Source organism: Oryza sativa, chromosome 2 (genome assembly GCF_034140825.1).
Source record: "Oryza sativa Japonica Group chromosome 2, ASM3414082v1".
Taxonomy (NCBI): Eukaryota; Viridiplantae; Streptophyta; class Magnoliopsida; order Poales; family Poaceae; genus Oryza; species Oryza sativa.
In genome coordinates, this window is record NC_089036.1 from 17,684,133 (window position 1) to 17,701,908 (window position 17,776).

Here is a 17,776-nt window from a genome sequence, read left to right on the forward strand (position 1 = left end):
CGGCACTCGGCTAGCCGTCGGCTCGACAGCGGCTAGGGTTTCCTCCCGTGGCTCGGCCGGTTGCGGCGAGTTTGCACCACGACGGTGGGTGCGGAAGGCGGCGACGAACTCGACGGCGACGGAGGCAACTCGGGCTCCAGCGGTCGGCTGCGGCGCAAGGGACGACGACGGCCGGCTCCGAAGGTGGATGGAATTGAGCTGAGTGCCACGTCAGTTGAAACCGCCGTCCAAATCACCGAGGAGCTTTACGTGTCATGTTTACTATAGCGAACTTATCCCTTCCCTTGTTGTATCCGTCCTTTGTTGTCCCTCTCTAGGGTTTCCACTTCCTTCCTGCTCGGATTCCCATGGACGGCCCGTCGGGTTGGTTCCTGAAGGTCCCTCCGCCGCTCCACACCGTGGATCCGCCGGGCTCCCCTCCTCCTGCCTCCATCCTCCTCGAGCCATACGGCTACTTCAGCGACCGCACCAACCACACCACCGCCAGGGGCCTCACCAGGGGCGGCAAGAACATCGTCTTCACCTTCTGGACGGCCACCCCGCCGCGCGCCTCCTTCTTCACCCTCCATTCCCCCGACGACACCAAGTGCTCCGCCTTCGCCGACGCGCCCGACGCCGTCTGCTCCGACCACCACCTCCTCCTGCTCCGCATCCCCATCTGCCTTGAGGCCACCCAAATCTACGCCATCAACAACCACTACTTCGTCTACCACGCAGGCGGCGACGGCGAGCAGCGGCTCACGCCGGTCCCCACGCCCCCGGGCCTCACCTTCGCCTTCCCCAACAGTGAGGTCGTCCTTCTGCGCCGCCGCCGCCCCCGCGAAGCCTTCTTCCTCGCCGCGCTCCATCGCCCCACCCTCTGTCGCCAGTACACCCACGAGCAGTTCGATCTCCACCTGTACAGCTCCGAGACGGGGGAATGGAGCACCAAGCTGATGGTGAGCGTCGACGCCGATGATGATGATGATTCAACCAGCTTCAGATTTTCCTACGCTAGCAAGGCGATTGTTGTGGGAGGGGAGCTCGGAACCGTGGGCTGGGTCGATCTCTGGCATGGCATCCTCGTCTGCGACATCCTCCTCGACAACCCTCGCCTCCGCTTCATCCCACTGCCGCCGCCGCTGGTGCCCAGGCAACTCAAGGGAGACCCGATGTTTCATCGCAACATCGTTGTTCTTGAAGGGTACATCAAGTTCTTTGAAATGTACAACCACACCACCGGATCTGCCTCTGCTCAAGGTTGGGTGGCTGCAACGAAGAAGATGAAGATTTCGAGCATTGCATCTGGGAACAGCAGCAGCAGCAGCTGGGAGGACGACTGCGCTATCAAATTCTCCGAGATCCCAGTGGAGAGCCTCACATTTGCCCAGATGCTGCGGCTGCAGCCTAATCTGAAGCAGGGTACGGGTACAACGAGGCTAACTTTGAAGAGACTCCACGCTGGTTATCCTGCGCTGAGCTTGCACGACAGTGATGTTGTCTACATCATGCACACACCTGATCCCGACGAGGAGGACAAGGCGTTGGTGATTGCTGTTGATATGAGGAACAAGGCTCTAAAGGGTGTGGCTGATTTTGGCTTTGGAAGGCCTGTGGGCTACGGTTTCACCTACCTTCAAACTGGGATCTCCAAGCATCTCAGCAATTGTTCTTCTTCCTCCAGGTAATTTTTCTTTTGAGTTCTCTAGTTTGAACCAAGCGCTTACAAACTAAACTTACTGACCTTGATCGACTAGCAGCAGAAGAATATTATGCATGTGGGCAATGCTAAAAAGTCTTACATTGTAAAACGGAGCAAGTATTTGCAACTAGTATTCTTTAGAGCTGTTTGATTTATTGTTTCCCAATTGACCTGTTTGTTTCTAGATGCTTAATATATATTGTACTTGCATTGATACATCATATTATCATTTATGTTTCCATCCACAAAACTAGCACTTCTAGCTCCCCTGCCACTACGTCTACATTTTGTAATTTCTTTCTTTTGATGATGTATAAATAAATGCTTCCTATCAACAGCTACAAGATCACAGACTGAATGTCTTGACTTCAATGCATTAATATTATTCCTATCATGTTCAGTAAAACCCTTTCCCCTGGAGTTTCTGCTTATAATGCGCTGCACCTGAAAGATCATATAGTTTAGTTTTATGTTCATGAATCATGACTACTTCCTCCCTTTCAAATTAGTTTGCTGTTCTAGGTTTGTATGAAGTCAGGTATTTTTAATCTTTGACCACCAGATTCACTATAAGAATACTTTCATATATATAGTCCACATGTCATTAAACTACAAGGATCTAACAATTAATGGTTAAAGATAGACATGTTTGACTTGGGACAAACCTAAAACGGCAAGTAATTTGAAACGGAGGGAGTAACAAATATCTACTACGCCTGTCCCAAAATATAACTTCTAGAGTTCAAAATTTGTCCCAAATATAGCAACTCAGTACTTATAAAATGTGACTTTGACCATTAAACTACCCCTTCTACCATTTTGCTTCATTATAGCCCCATCTAATTTTGGCCTACACGGCTACACCTCACTCGTCCTGAGGTGGAAATCAAGTCTTTTACCCCCTCTCCTTAATAGCTGTTCCATAGGCTAAAACTTGATATATTTTGGGAAAGAGGGTAGTTCATATCTCATAGCCAGGATTCTACAGCTTTCTGTGTTTGCACCTTGCACACCATGTTGTGTTAATGTGCACCACTAAAATAACGTTTATTTCTAGTGGTACACATGCCTACTTCGTATTTTTTGCTTTGCTCTTTAGAGTTTATTATTTTTCATCAGAACTAATATGATTTCCATCAAACATGACATGTGCAATATCGATACACTAATTGCCTAACCTTGTATTTTCACCCCAGCTAAAGGGCCAAATGATCCCAATAGTTTGCTTATTTTTGAGGGGATAATGTTACACGCCCTTGCTGATCAGTTGTTTCATAGCCATGATTTATCCATGCGTTCCATTGCATGCCATATGGTGTAAAAGTTTGGGACATATTATTGCCAAAAAAAATGTGTACCAATGAAGCGATGTTTTCTTCTGGTACTTGAACATGATTTGCTGTTTGGGTTTCATTCTTTTTAACTGGAAGCCAAAATTATTTCCATAACACATACAATAAGAAAAAATATAAGCTAGTTCGCCTAGCCTAGCAGTTGCTCGCCCTGGCTAAGGATCCAAACAATCCCATGTTGCATCCTTTAGGAGGGAATATAAGAGTTGACGACCGTCCCTAAAAAATGCCAATACATCGGCCCTGTTTGAGATAGCTGAAATTGATGGACTGATAGATAATCTGATTTTTGTGATAGCTATTTGAGGGTATAAAGGAATGAATTAACTACTACAAATTTGAAAAGTTGCAGAAAAGTATTCCAAGAAAATTTAATTTTAAAAACTTTTGCACAAAACGCACCGCCGTTTAGGAGCTTGGGAAGCATGCAAGTGAAAATCCAGAATCAAAACAAAAAGAAACTCAACAGTTGGACAAAGAGATTGTACGAACAAAAATAGTTATGTTAATGTAATTTGCACTCTCTTTGTATAGTTTTTCTTTTCTATTTATAATGAAAATTAACCGTGGGGGCTTCCCCCACTGTTTCCCGATAAAAAAAATAGTGATGTTAATTCTGCTGTCATAGAGTATAGGAAAGTTGTTTGTCCACCACACGTGTTTATCATTAGAATTCTATTTGAGGGCCTTTTACTTTATGATCAACGTAATTGATATAATAAACTTCTGCATATTTTAACTAAGATGCACTCTTGTACCAGGGATGGAATTTTGGGAGCAGGCGAGAAAGAAGTTCCAGGTGAGGGTGTTGCAACCGCAGCCTGACTCTTAAGGTTTGAAGCAGGGCATGGCCGTCAAGCAGAGTGGTGGTACTTATTATTATAGCAAGTTGAAACAATGCCCTTCACACCTCACCCGTGATGGCTAGTGTTGCATTATCGATGGACTTGTATTACCTTACTTCTTTTGCATTATGTGAACTATGGTGCTCTGGACTATGTGGTACGGTAGCCATGTGACGTCTCATATATCTTGGTAAAAAAAACAAAAGGTACAAACTGTGCATTTACAATTAATCTCAGTGTCCATAATTAGTATATGGATGTCAGGGGAATATATGACTTGGACAAGATCAGCACCAACTTAAATGGGGGAGAGAAGAACCTGTGATTAGCAAGCTGACGATGAGGGTAGAGCCAGCAGCAGATCAGATCAAGAGCACAAAGCACATGATCATGAGTACTGGATCGTCATTAGCACGAAGTAGGCAGGCACTATACTCGAGTCATTACCAGTAGCAAGGTAATTTCCACACTCCCAGATCCCAAGCAGTAGATACACGCACATATATGTACAGATAATTTACTTGTTTGTCATCACTTGTCACACCCTGCCACCACCAATACCCCAAAAATGTCAACATGAATAAAATGGGTTAGAAATGGGCAATGAAATGGTGAAGGAAACAAATCTTCGGAGCATGTAAAATACACTAGCAGCACTATTATGAGAAGCAGGGTAGGTAATAATAAACCTAAGAATGGTACTTTACTTTAGTAGTTGAACTTGAAACTACTTATAGCGGTAGAAAGTTAAAATGGTACTACCTCCGTTTCAAGTTAAAGGCGTTTTGACTTTAGTTAAAGTCAAACTACTTTAAGTTTGACTAAATTTATAGAAAAAAAATATTTTTAACTCAAGACAAATTTTATTATGAAAATATATACAATTATTGATTTAACGAAACTATTCATATTATAAATATTATTATATTTGTCTATAAACTTAGTCAAACTAATAGTTTGACTTTAACCAAAGTTATAATATCTTGTAGCTGAAACGGAGGGAGTAGTCTGGAGGATTTATGCACAAGAGGAAAAATTTATACTGCACAGAGGTTCAGCATAACATATCCCGACACCCGACTGTATGCTCCCAATAAACCTTGACAGAGTACGCTAAAATGAACCTTGATGAGGTCTAGGAGCTGTGGGTTGGTAACCAAATTAATTTTCTTCCTAAAACATATCACTAGCACATATCATTAGATAATCATAATGTGGAGTAAATGGCATAGCAATTAGGGACTCATGGACTGCCAGAGTTGTGCATGCTGCTCTTCTTGTGAACTGTGAACAGCTATCACAACATGGCATGCTGCAAGCGTTTGAATTCCAGGGCATCTGATCAGGCAGCAATATACTTCAGGGCTCCAACAAGTTGTATATATTTATATTGGTAGATATGGAGACCGAAGATAAACAGTATTTACATCAGGATCATAATCACAGTGGAGGGAGATTTACGGATTTTGATGATTCATCAGGGCGTACTAACAATAAAACTTACATAGACCGCTATCTTTTCTCTAAGGCATCGGAAACATATGCAGGTATCCTAGGAACCAGTAAACTGTAAAAGGTAGCAACTCGCTTCTTTAACTTTAGACAAGTATACTCCTTAAAAAGCTCCCCATCTATTTTTTTTCGATAATGTTAATCCAGAGGTTCCATATCAACGCTGCCTGACATCTTCAAGGATTGCAAAGCCTCCCTGCACATTTCCAGTTACTGAGATGAGTATGTTTTATAAAGGGCCATTTCAGTGTAGCTGAAGGGACTAAGGTTACCTTAGGCTGTGTTTAGATCCAAAGTTTGGATCCAAACTTCAGTCATTTTCTATCACATCAACCTATCATACACACACAACTTTTCAGTCACATCATCTCTAATTTCAACCAAAATTCATACTTTGCGCTGAACTAAACACAGCCTTAATGCATTATTCATCTTAACATTCTCTGGCTCCAACTTGAGACCATCAAGAAATGAGCTGCATGCATTTTTGTAATCCTGAATGCATAAAGATTAGAACATACGAAACGATCTGTTACAAAATCTTCAAAAGATGATCAGAGCATTTATGTCCCACCTTCAGTAACATTAGAGCAGCTCCTTGACGGTAGCAGGCTTCTGGCCAGTTTGGTTGCATCATCCTGCAAGCTTCAGCATCTATCAAAGCCTTCTCCCCCTCACCCAATTTCAGCCAACAAAGGCTCCTATTTGAGAACAAAGATGCATCTCTAGTATTGAGAGCAATAGCCTACAACCAGACAAGCAATTAGCACAAACAGTTAAGGTTGCATGCCCTACCACAGTTGACCAGTGACATCTCAATACATTATTTATACCCGGTTGAAGATTCAATTTCACATTCAATCTACTGTCTGTATTTTTAGTTTAAAGATATAAAATAATGTGTGATATTTCAAATATCAAAGGAAAAATTATATCGGAAATAGATGCATCTTAATATGAAGCTGTAATAATGTACCTTGGTATAAATGTGCATGGCACCACGATAATCTTTATTCTTGACTGCTTCACGGCCTTGAAATTTTCCCATATCAAGCATAGCTTCGCAAAACTCTTCATCCTGAAACATTGAGAAAAATCAAATGAAATATAAGGCTCATTACCACACATTATAGCCCACATGCTCAGTACTCAGTTGCATCAATTATTATATTTTTATCTTTGAGCCAATGAAAGATGTAAATATATTTTTATATAGTTTCATGAAGCAGTTGCCAAATCAACGCAGGGAATCATGTGATTGTTACACCTCACTATTTTTACCGTCATACTACTGCTAATTTACAGTTCTACAGTACTGATGTTGCCATATCATGTTCTCTACAGCATGCCAAGAAGCACCCACTAGTATATAGTAGCAGTGAGTCATGTAGACCTTGGAACTTTCAAGATATTTCTTATGAACGTATTTAGAAAAAGCATACTCAAGCAAATTTAAGACAAACCAGTGAACTCCTATATTTTTTGCTTTTTCCATTATAAATGTGTGCAATATTAATTGTCATAAGAAATTGCATTTTTACTTTCAACAGTTCCAAATGTCTGTAAGACAACAAGTGATCCCCCTCTAATAATTCTTACTAGTGGCACCCACTAGCAATATTTTAAGTCACTAAAGCTTTAGAATAATGTACCTAAAAGACCGAAAAGCGAGATGTTTTAAGATCCCATGTCCAATGGCCAATTGGCATTTGCTAGATCACAAACCACATAGGATGGGAAATTGAACATGAAATATGTAGATAATCCCCAAGTTCAATGAGGATGGGAAATTGAACATGAAAAATGTAGATACCCCCCAAGTTCAATGAGATAAATGTTAGACATGTATGCTCTCTAGAACAGTCTCTTATCGTAAATTGCTACATCCATCAATTCAAAACAACTTGATGATGCAAGGAGGTCACAACATCCAACTACCATACTGCTAAATGCTTGCATATAATATGCCATGAAAAATTATGCCGTATGCATTACTGACAACTGAGTTGCAAGTTTTATATAAATTGCGTAGTGTACAATACCATAGACGAATGTCAAGAACTACCACAGTTCTTTTTTTGTTTGTTGTTTTGGGCATCTATAATCTAAAAAAAGTCATTTCCTTTCTTTTCTTTTTCTTCGAATTCAAGTTCTTTCTTTGATCTCATATTAGGATATAAGTTGATTTCTAGAGTTTAAAACTTGTCCCAAAATAAATTGATTTCTAGCCTCTTGCCTACCCTCGGTTCACAAATTGAGAAATTTTATACCTTCAATACCCCTTACTTACCCATCCACCAATACTACCTTCCTATTAAGCTGGGAAACTTTAGTCTTTTCCCCTCACCACTAAAGTTTTCTCAGGACACGAGGGTTTCATTTATTTTGGGAGAGGGACTATACTAGATATACTCAGATGTAGAAGTTGATTTAAAAGTTCGAAAGTACAGAATATTGAAATCGATTTGACAAGTTGGTCAGTGAGCTTGATCCAAGCAAGAAAGAACAGCACACAGAGAACACAATAAACTGGTTTACAGGGAGTTTAGCCCTTACAGAAAGATGACTATCATGCTAAGTATTCACCTAATAACAATCAAAATAATTTCTTAGCCACTTAAGATGTTTTTCAGGAAGAAGGTTTGAATGCTTAAAGGTCAGGGGCGTGAATATAGAAATCATAGAAGGGAAAAATCTATCTCCAAGATAGTACTACAAGTCAACATGCACGCCAGTAACACAATGAAGTTCTCAGATCAAACCTTCACATCAGGCAGTGACTTTGCATAATTAATGATTCCATCAACAGTCCAATCGTGCACACACGGAATACGAGAAGTGACAGGAAATAGGGTCTCAACATCTTTCCGCGCACCACAAAGTGCGGCAACTTCTATAGGCAAGTGTCCATACTGTCAACAACACAATGAAACAAAAAATCTTATGCCAAGATAAATACAGCTGGAAGAAGTTCCTAAGATATTGTAAAGGTGTCTGAGGAAATGCTGCTTGCTATGATCGGCTCACTAGAGATAATTATGCAGATTTATAGAGCCACCAACAGAGCAATTGATGTAGAGCAAGGCCTCATCCCAGTATACAAATTGTATTATTTCAAAAAGAGCAATTTAACATGAAATAAACTTCTTGAAGACGTTACCTAACAATGAAGATGATTGTGCATCTCTGTCACACCCAGAAATTCACAAACCAGAATTTCTAAGCTGAATGTGCATTAAATCCCTGTCCAGGACCAGCCAGGGTACACAAACGACAATTGTTGACATACAGATCCACGTCTTACAAAAATAGAAAAGATTACAAATGCAGCGGAAAAGATAACAGCGGGCTAAACCGGGAAGCTTGACTTCAGCAGCGGGGCGACTCCACTCTACAGGCATCCCTTGACGGCAGCGACGAAACCAACTTCGTCAGGACAGCTCCCACTAGGAAGATCTTCAGCTCTGGTGTGGAGGAAAAGAGAGCAAGACTGAGTACTACCCACTGTACTCAGCAAGTCATACCGGAAGAACAGATATGATGCAGGATATATCCAAAGGAGGCTAAGGGTTCATTTGCATAAAGCAAGCGTTTAAAAACAGTAGTTGAAAACAGTAAAACAATTGTAGTAATTAAGTAGTATTAACCAATCACTGTCCAACGCTACACCACGTTGCAACAGGCCCAACCAACCACCTGAACTACACCAGTTCATTAAGCTAGACTAGGGGTGAGACTAATTACGATGAATCTGGTTGATCGCCCATAACCGCGGGCACGGCTATTTGAATAGTTTTACTCTGGCCAGAGGTGTACAACTGTCCCCACAAGACACGATTCCACACATGTCGCCATGCCCTGAAGTATCACCATGATACTGCAAAGGGGGAAATCGTGACAAGACCCTCCGCATAACCTTCCCCTAACCATCCACACCACGCTAAGGTTTCACCCCACCCCTCAAAAGGCAGTGGGCGGTCCCCTCTTGCGCTGCGGTGAATCCGGCAGCTAGACAACCGGACACCCCGGCCGACCCAACTCCATCACGCCCACCCTCGCCACCGGTGCCTAGGAAAGGGTCGAGCTATACTTCAGATCAAGCAGTTACCCACTCCCACTTGTGGTAAGCACGGTAAGTCTCCCAGGGTTTCCCGTGAACCGGTCCTTAATTGCTATGGGTGCGACCAGCAAAACCATACACCAACAGCCCACCATTCAATGTATTTTAATTAACTAACACCATTGCGGTGGCACCAATCCAAAACTATGCTAATAGCCAAAGTCTATGTAATAATGTGATCCCCATTTGTGTACTAGTTGAACAAAGCATGGCTAAGCATTTCCTAAACCAACATCTAATCATTATGATACCCAAGTTATCAATGGCATATGGTAAACAATATATGGCTGAGTAATAGGACCCATCCCACATGACATTGAAAAAGAATGCAACATTTAATAGAAATGCAGGATATTTGTAAATAGGGTACAATATGATCAAATGTAATACATGACTTGCCTTGCTCTCGCACTGATAAGACCACATCAACGTCTTCGAGATACCGCGGATCGACGAAACGGCCGAAAACTACGCGACAAACAAAGCACACAAGCAAAACATGCTATAAGACTACTAAAACAGGGAACAAAATCATTTTTAATGGATTCTTTGCATTTTTATGAATTTACTGATACTTGAATGGACTTAAACGGAGCTCGGATGAATTACTTATGAATTTTAGAAGATAAACTGTGTTTTTACTAATAAAGAAAAAGTCCTTAATTATTTATTTCGCAATAAATCCCCAGGGCTGACGTCAACAAGGGGAGGGGACGCCGACATGTGGGCCCCGCACGTCAGCGGCTCAAGAGAGAGGGAGGGGGCGCCGGCATGCGAGCCCCATGGGTCAGCGGCACAAGGCGGCAGGTCCACCGTGGACCGGGACCACGCGGGTGGTCTACCGCCGGTCCACGGGACCGACGGTCCAGATCGGCCGGGAGGCCGATCGGACGGCACGGCGGCGGCTAGGCACGGCTCGGCTTCAAAACCGGCCGGCCGACCATGGGGAGCGGCTGCGGCGAGCGGTCGCCGGCGACGGCAAGCGGCGGCACGGGAGGCGGCGCGGACGGCGCGAAAGGTGGCGGCGCTCATGGGAGGGACGAAAGGAAGAAGGAGAGGGGATCCCTCACCGAGGCGATGACGGCGACCGGCGCGGGAAGAGACGAGCGGCAACGGCGGTTCGGTGAACGGTGGACGGGGTCGGGCACAACCTGGGAAAGGCGATGACTGGGTTAGGAGAAGGGAAGGATGACCACGGCGACTAGAACGGCCGGCCAGAGTTGGGCGGAAATGGAGAGCTCACCGGCGTGCGAGGGAGGCAGCGCTCTGGCGACGTTTAGCGGCAAGCGAGTGGCGGCCGAGGTAGCTCTCGCGGCGGCGGAGCTAACGGCGGCGGCGGCTTGGCGCGGCGGAGGCCCTAGCGGCGACAGCGCGTGGCTGGAGATGGCGGCAACGGCAGAGGAGCTCAGGTGCACGCGCGAGGGCGGTAGAAGGCGTGGGAGAGGACGGCGAAATGGGGGAAACGAGAGAGGGAGCTCGGGTGACGGTTTTTATGGGCAAGGGAGGGGCGGACGTGGCCGGGGAGGTGGCCGAAACCGCCGGCGACGTGGGGTGGAGAGAGAGAGAGAGTGGGGTGGGATTCGATAGCGCGCGCACGAGGCGGGAGCGACGGGGCGTGGGCGGCGTCGTGGGGAGGACGCGGGAATGGCGCGGTGTGGGCGCGGGAGGAGCAGAGGAGGTGGAGCGGCAACGGCGGTTGCCGGCGTGGGCGCACAGCTGGAGGTTGGGGACGACCCGACAGGTGGGGCCCACCTGTCGGCGTCCCGAAGGGAGGAGGAGGGGGCGCGGGCCGGCCCAAGAAGGAGATGGGCGCGCGCAGGCGGTGGGGTGGACTGGGCCGACGGCCCAAGAAGAGGAAAAAGGAGGAAAAAGAAAAAGAAAAGGAAGAAAGGATTTTTCCTGGGATTTAAAATTGCACTTTGGTGATTTTTAATTGGTTAAAATTATTTCCAAGGCTCTGAAAATTCCACTAAAAATCCTGTTAATATATTGTGACACGTGGAACTCAAGAAAAATCCCACAATGCCAATTCCAATTATTAATTGCATTTATTAATTAAGGAATTAGCTCTAGGTTAAATCAAACCAATTTCTTCGGACAATTTATTTAACAAATTTTTAAAGCAAGGAAAAGAGGGAAACTTCCGGGCGTGACAATCTCACATAACAACACAACAACGGTCTACCAGTTGGGGACAACCATTACATGCAACAGGTTATAACTCTGATATTGGATCAACATGACCAATGCCCGAGCCATTCCACATTGTAGTCCTCATACAGTAAGAAAACTACATGAGTAGCACTGCTACACACTTGCACTATTACAAAGGACCCAAACCTGCATAATTCCTTTGTGTCGATCATGTCATTTTTGTATTGTATGATCCAATCCAGTTCATAAATTGGCTGAAATTTTCAATATATGCACGGATTGCCAATACTAACTATTCCCTGAAAATGTAGAACACGAGGTTTTTGAGAAACTATTGCACAGACTGATAAAATAAAATGCGTGTTGTCCTAAATTTATCCCCAGACCATGGCATGTTTGTTTTTCGCGAACGCGCAAAAGAACTGCACGTCAATATATTAGAAGAAAGTAGAGTTTAGTTACACGACGGCATGTTTGTTACGTCAATCCCTCTTGATTAATCAGTAGAAAACAACTTCAGAAGCGTGCACGCAAGATATAAATAAACATAGATTATACACCTTCGCCAGAAGCAAAATGGAGAACAGTAAGTCCATCGTTGTTGAGCTTTTCAGTATCAGCTCCATGATCAAGAAGATACCGCACCATGTCCGCATTCCCGGAATTGATCGCAAATGTCAAGGCCGTTTCACCTGTCAACCAACGATACCAGAAACCGAGAAAAGCCTGACGCAATTGTTTTGCCACCAATTTGAGCGCACGATCAACCAGAGTAGAGCAATGCAGCTACACTCAGCTATCAACATAAAAACTAGGAATCTCGAAGAGAGAAGCGCACGTCACACACCTCTGTCCTCGACGGCGTCAATATCCACACGAAGCTCCTCGAGCAGGTACCCGCAAACGGGCAGGCTCCCCCGGCCGGCGGCGAGGTGCAGCGCGCCGACGCCGTTGCCGTCCCTCACGGCCCCCACCTTGTCGCCGAGGCGGCGGCCGTCCCCCTCGTCCAGCGCCCTCGCCATCTCTGCAAGGGACACCCCGGCCCGAACCCAAATCAGCGACGAGACACCGACGAACGAAGCGGGAGATCGATCGGAGAGGGGAGCTCCAGTCGGAGTTGGCGCGTACTCCTGACGAGGCGGAGGTTGCCGTCGAAGGCCGCCTGGAGGAGGACCTCCTCCAGCGAGCCGGGGGCGAGGGCGGCGGCGCCGGCGGCTGCGGCTGGGGGGCTGGGCCTGGGCTCCGGCGGTGTGGATCGCGGCGGGAGGCGCGCGGCGGAGGAGGAGGGAGGGAAGCGAGGCGGCGCCATGGCGGGCGGCGGGGTTGGAGAGGGAGGCGGCGGTGGTGGCGGTGGTGGTGGTGTAGGGTTTTGGTTTGCGGGGTTGGGGATTCGGATATGGGCAAGTTGTGGCGGGAGGCGTACGCGGGAAGGAAGGAGGGAAGGAGCCAAGCAAGGAAGCGAGGCGGACGGAACGGCGTGTGCCGTGTGCGAGTGTAGCGGAGATTGCGCGAAATTTTCTTACTTTTTGGACTTTTTTTTACTTTTTAATTTTACTAGAAAAATGTCTGGGTAAATACTTTTTTCAGTGATATACTAAGAGCTAAGTAATAAATTGAAATATTAGGATCACTATTTATACACTATAATTGAAAAAGTTAATAAAAATCTTAACATTGGGATCACTATAGATTAAAATTAAAAAAATAATGAAAATATTTCATGGGTTTTTGGCCGAAAGCCTTCCTTCCTTTTCTGGCTAGGCTAGTCCGCTCTCTCTCCCTCCATTTAGCCTGCTTCTCTTCGACCCTACCATCTTCAACTTCCCGAATATACTACCATCTTCAACCTCCCGAAGATAATCCTGTGCAAAATTGGTCGAGGGTTTTTATCCACTCGATCTTCTCTTTCTGTTTTCCTCAAGATTAGAGCGTAAAACTCGGGATTAAAATGACCGGGAAGATTATCGTCATCATCGGCAATTGTAGAACAGAGATTAAATCCGGCAATTAAAACCGAATAAAAGGGAAAATCATGGAGATTTTTGCAATCAAATTGGAGGAGAAAACACATGATCGATATGGCGGCGGCGCGGCGCTAGGGTTCACTTCGGGAGGCGTGCGACGAACAGATGGGTCAGATGGGATTATAAAACTGGATAAGAAAAACAAAAAGCGCACGGGAGAAAAAACCGGCGACAAAAAAGATTGAGGCGCGCGGTGAATAGATCGGATTAATAAAAGGGAAAAAAAACCAAAAGCCTTAGCGTGTGCGCATAAAATACTCTTTTGCGTGCAAAGAAAAAAGGGAAAAAATACCAGTGCCAAAAAAACACCAAACGGACTTTTTTTTTATTGGGAGATTTTTTTTCCCTTTTTCTACATGAGTCGGATAAGAGATGTTTTTTTCTTTTTTCTTACTGACAACGACGAAAGCTTTTTTTTAATCACTCGTTAAGTCGGACTTTCTTTTCTTTATTTATTTACCTTTTTTGAGTCGGACCTTTTTTTCTTTCTTTTTTACATAAGACAGGAATTTCTTGTAGTAGAGATATAGATTAAAACCGAAACATAAAACTAAAACCGTTTGAAACACGGATGACGTACCAAAGTTCTGGCAAAAACGCCTTGAACTTTTATAATAGGTAAAGATTAATAAACCTTTCTAAAATTATTTCTGAAAACTAAACCTCTTGACCAGCGTATCAGTATTATTTTACCACGCGATCCACGACGGCATAGTAAGAGACTGGCATGGCAGAATAACAGTAACACTAGTAATACTAAGACCGTTATTTGTTGTGGAGTGAGACAACGATGAAGAGATCATTGCGACGAAGCCCTTTATGATTGCCACCAGTGACCGCCGTGGAGGATCCACCACGGAAGCACCCCGTGAGCATGAGGCGTTGTGGAGTTGGGGATGGTTGTTGTGAGCCATTGCTGATCGTGGAGTGGGATACGAGGAGCGAAGCGTGGTCATTGTTGTCGTGGAGGGACATGGAGGCAAGGTCGTAGTAGTTGCAGGGGAACACGGAGACGTGTGGAGTCAAAAAGCTTTCGATCTGGACTTTTATTTGATGCAGATAATGGCAATCTCGGTGCCATGTGGATGACGTTGAGGGCGTATTGAACTCGGCGTACATGATGGACGATAAAAAGGCAAAATAAGCACCATGAATTTTCTTTAACAGTTTTATTTTGGTAGAAATTAATAGATTTTTTGCTTCGAAACATTGCCGCACATATAAAAATCACAGTTCCCTTTATATTATCACTTTCCCCAGAAACTCTAGTTATATCTAAAAAGGGCTAAAAAAATACAAAGCCAAGCCAAGCCGAGGAAGAACCTGAGTCAAGCAGAGCCTACTCAACAAGCTTTGTGTCACGTCCCAAAACGACCCTAAAATATATCCTTAAAATTATGCCTATAACAATTAAAATCAAATTAAATGCCTCCAAAAATTAAAATGTGTAAAGTTAAAAGTCAAATAAGGCTTGGAGGATTTTTGTATATTTCCTAAAAGCCTAAAATGTGTAAATAAATTTTAGTGGAATTTTCAGAGCACAAATAATAATTATGAAGGAATAAACAAAGTTAAAAAGGTTTTATAAAAAAAACCACTCTCTCTCTCTGGGCCGAATTCTGCCCATCCCCCCTCTCTCTTCCCCACGGCCCACTCGGCCCCTCCCCGCGTGCGCCCCGCTGACGGGCAGGCCCGCCCGCCACCCTCGCTAACGGGTGGGGCCCACCCGTCATCACCCTCCTCCCGCCGCTCCCTCCGCCCGCGCCTAGCGCCGCCGCCGCCGCCAAATCTACCGCCCCCGGCCGTTCCCGCGTGCAATTAAGAGGGGGGAAATGTTTCCCGTGATTCCCTCTCTCTTTCCCCCCATTTTCCCCTCCCCCTCCCGCATTCAAACGGCCGGATTTGCTCCCACGCCGGTTTCCTTCCCCTCCGGCCGCCCTCTCTCTCCCTCGACCCTATTTAAACCCTCCCCGCACCTCCCTTCTCCGTTTTCGCCGTTTGCCGCCCCTTCTCCCCGTCGAATTCGCGCCTGCGCCGTCGTCCCCTCTCTCCGCCGTCGTCGTCGACCTCCGGCGGGCCTAGCCGCTCGCCGGGACCATCCCCCGCCTCAGCGTCGCCTCTTCCGGCTTCGCCGCACCGCCGCCGACCCCGTCCACCGCCTCGCCGAGCTCGCCCACCGCTGGAACGCCGCCGTCCCCGTCGACCCGAGCCGCACCACCGTCTCCCTCTGCTCCAACCGCCTCCTCTGTCGCCGCCGTCGCCCGGGGTGAGCCGTGGACCGCCGCCTCCTTTCCCCCATCCCTTCCCCTCTCTCGGCCGCCGCTCCGCCGCGCCTATGGCCGCCACCGACGACCATAGGGGCGCGGGCGCCGCCTCCCGCCGGCCGCGCCGACGTGGCCGCCTCCAGGCGTGCCGTGTGGCCGCCGCGTGGGGCCCGGCCGTCAGCCGCCCGTGCCCTCGGGTGCGGCTGATGCGTGGGGCCCACGGCGCCGGGCGGTGTGAGCCCGGGTGCACCTGGTCCACCGTGGACCGTGAGGCTACTGCGTGGGCCCCACTCCCGTGGACCCGGTCCGCGCGCCCCCTCTCCTCGGCTGACGCAATAAACTCATTTTTAATTAAAATTTAAATGAAGAAATTCGTAAATATTCATTTAAAGAGCATATAAACTTCAAATGGCCATAACTTGGTCGTTTGAACTCGGAATTGGACCGTTCAAGTCTCTAATTTTTCCTTATGGAGTCAAGAACCCATTTTTGTGCTTTGTTTCTGCTTATTATATGGAGTTTATTAGAGTAAAAGCCTTTTTCCTTTCTGTTGGTCGTGTAGACGCTGTAACTTCGGAAGATCCGCTCTACGTGGAGGTTGAAGCCGATGTTTGGGAAAGCGAGCAAGGCAAGTCACATCTCCTTTGAATATATTGTTGCCCCATGCTTTAAAATTATTTTATTTTGAATTAATGCATTATCGCTTTATTTAAATTCCCGCGTTATCACTGTTTTACTTAGCCATGCCTATTAACCTCTGTTATGACCTTATTATTATTGTTATTGTTGTTATTACCTTGCTCACCCTAGAGTAACCAAAACCTCACTGGTGTGTACTATATTATGGTCACACTAGTACCAATTTTAGGTAGATGCTTCGCCATTTAAATTAGACAAACTTTAGGTGGTTTTATAATTCTAGACTTTGGGAGTTCTCATATCATTTGTACCTTATGGAATGGTTGGCTTATGTGGAACTGGACACACACCTTCTCCTCTGTTCAAAACCCCAAAAATGGTTTTAGGCTTGGCTCGAGGTGCATGGTTTTGATAGTAGCACCTCGGCCACTATAAGGACTGGTCTTCGAGCCTCTGTTGCAAAGCACTACCGTACTTCCACATGTCTAGTGGGTAAGATATAGTTTGTGGCTCAGTCTGGTCATAGGCAATAGTACACGGATAGGGATGGACGAAGTCGGGGCTCGATGGACATCTCTAGGACAAATGAAGGCTACACGAGCTGCGGCCCGATAGTCGAGATGTCATGGCACAGGGCCGGTGTCCTGCTGCTACGGGCTCACCCTTGGTTACCTGTCTCGGGATTCCGACCGTAGCCAAGGTTGGGTCGGTACTCTTGTTTATGGCTAGGATGGGTTGGGAACTATGTCATGTCTTCCGTCCGTATGCCATGGTGGTATGTGGCGCGTGGTTACACGTGAGAAAGACGTGTATTGTGGGTAAAGATGTACACCTCTGATCAAAGTATAATCTATTCGAATAGCCGCGCGCTCGTTTATAGACAAGCCTAGCAATGTACCCAAGTTAGTGGTTTATTTCTTAAAACTTGCTTAAACAACTAAAAGGTGATATGGTTGGCCTGGGTTGGCTTGGGACGAGCTGGGACCTGGGTTGGGACCTGGGTCTGGTTGCCAGTTCGGTCTGAATCATCATAAGCCTTGGGTTAAGGCAGGTTCACGTGGGTTCACGGCCTTGATTAATAACACTGTGTAGCTTTAGGATCACCTTTACAAAATGGCCCTGAGCAACTAAATGTCTTCTAAATGTTGTTTACTGCAAATCCTAACCCCTATGTTATAACCCCCT

The 17,776-nt window shown here is 45.9% G+C and overlaps 3 protein-coding genes across 5 annotated transcripts; 1 reads left to right on the forward strand and 2 right to left on the reverse strand.

The window, feature by feature from the left end:
* The first annotated feature begins 292 nt into the window (after positions 1-292).
* On the forward strand, positions 293-4,109 carry LOC4329394 (uncharacterized). The gene is made up of 2 exons (XM_015771256.3): positions 293-1,663; positions 3,795-4,109. The coding sequence occupies exons 1-2, from the start codon at positions 348-350 to the stop codon at positions 3,856-3,858; spliced, it is 1,380 nt and encodes a 459-aa protein (XP_015626742.1). The 5' UTR covers positions 293-347; the 3' UTR covers positions 3,859-4,109.
* Positions 4,110-5,547: 1,438 nt separating this feature from the next.
* Positions 5,548-6,677, reverse strand: LOC136355253 (hsp70-Hsp90 organizing protein 1-like). The gene is made up of 5 exons (XM_066307638.1): positions 6,672-6,677; positions 6,367-6,468; positions 5,965-6,135; positions 5,784-5,885; positions 5,548-5,586 (listed from the first exon to the last, which is right to left on the reverse strand). Exons 1-5 carry the CDS (start codon positions 6,675-6,677, stop codon positions 5,548-5,550), a joined length of 420 nt encoding a protein of 139 aa, XP_066163735.1.
* Positions 6,678-8,592: 1,915 nt separating this feature from the next.
* On the reverse strand, positions 8,593-13,089 carry LOC107277270 (uncharacterized). Of its 3 annotated transcripts, XM_066307256.1 has the most exons (5): positions 12,793-13,089; positions 12,512-12,688; positions 12,225-12,356; positions 9,910-9,978; positions 8,593-8,854 (listed from the first exon to the last, which is right to left on the reverse strand). In XM_066307256.1, the coding sequence occupies exons 1-5, from the start codon at positions 12,971-12,973 to the stop codon at positions 8,760-8,762; spliced, it is 654 nt and encodes a 217-aa protein (XP_066163353.1). In that variant the 5' UTR covers positions 12,974-13,089; the 3' UTR covers positions 8,593-8,759. The 3 variants fall into 3 exon arrangements, with proteins under 3 accessions (XP_066163353.1, XP_066163354.1, XP_066163355.1); XM_066307257.1 differs by lacking the exon at positions 9,910-9,978; XM_066307258.1 differs by lacking the exons at positions 8,593-8,854; positions 9,910-9,978 and adding an exon at positions 11,625-11,963.
* Positions 13,090-17,776: the final 4,687 nt, after the last annotated feature.

What these genes read in the sequence shown, in the direction of transcription:
- LOC107277270 (XM_066307256.1), bottom strand. Translation starts at nt 12,973, where the DNA reads ATGGCGCCGCCTCGCTTCCCTCCCTCCTCCTCCGCCGCGCGCCTCCCG. An exon ending in CAACCTCCGCCTCGTCAGGA is followed by an intron (nt 12,689 to 12,792) that starts GTACGCGCCAAC and finishes TGTCCCTTGCAG; the next exon opens with AGATGGCGAGGGCGCTGGAC. An exon ending in CTTATCAGTGCGAGAGCAAG is followed by an intron (nt 8,855 to 9,909) that starts GCAAGTCATGTA and finishes CCTCCACACCAG; the next exon opens with AGCTGAAGATCTTCCTAGTG.
- LOC136355253 (XM_066307638.1), bottom strand. An exon ending in CCATGCACATTTATACCAAG is followed by an intron (nt 6,136 to 6,366) that starts GTACATTATTAC and finishes GTCTGGTTGTAG; the next exon opens with GCTATTGCTCTCAATACTAG. An exon ending in TGTGTTTAGTTCAGCGCAAA is followed by an intron (nt 5,587 to 5,783) that starts GTATGAATTTTG and finishes GGAAATGTGCAG; the next exon opens with GGAGGCTTTGCAATCCTTGA.
- LOC4329394 (XM_015771256.3), top strand. Translation starts at nt 348, where the DNA reads ATGGACGGCCCGTCGGGTTGGTTCCTGAAGGTCCCTCCGCCGCTCCAC. An exon ending in AATTGTTCTTCTTCCTCCAG is followed by an intron (nt 1,664 to 3,794) that starts GTAATTTTTCTT and finishes CTCTTGTACCAG; the next exon opens with GGATGGAATTTTGGGAGCAG.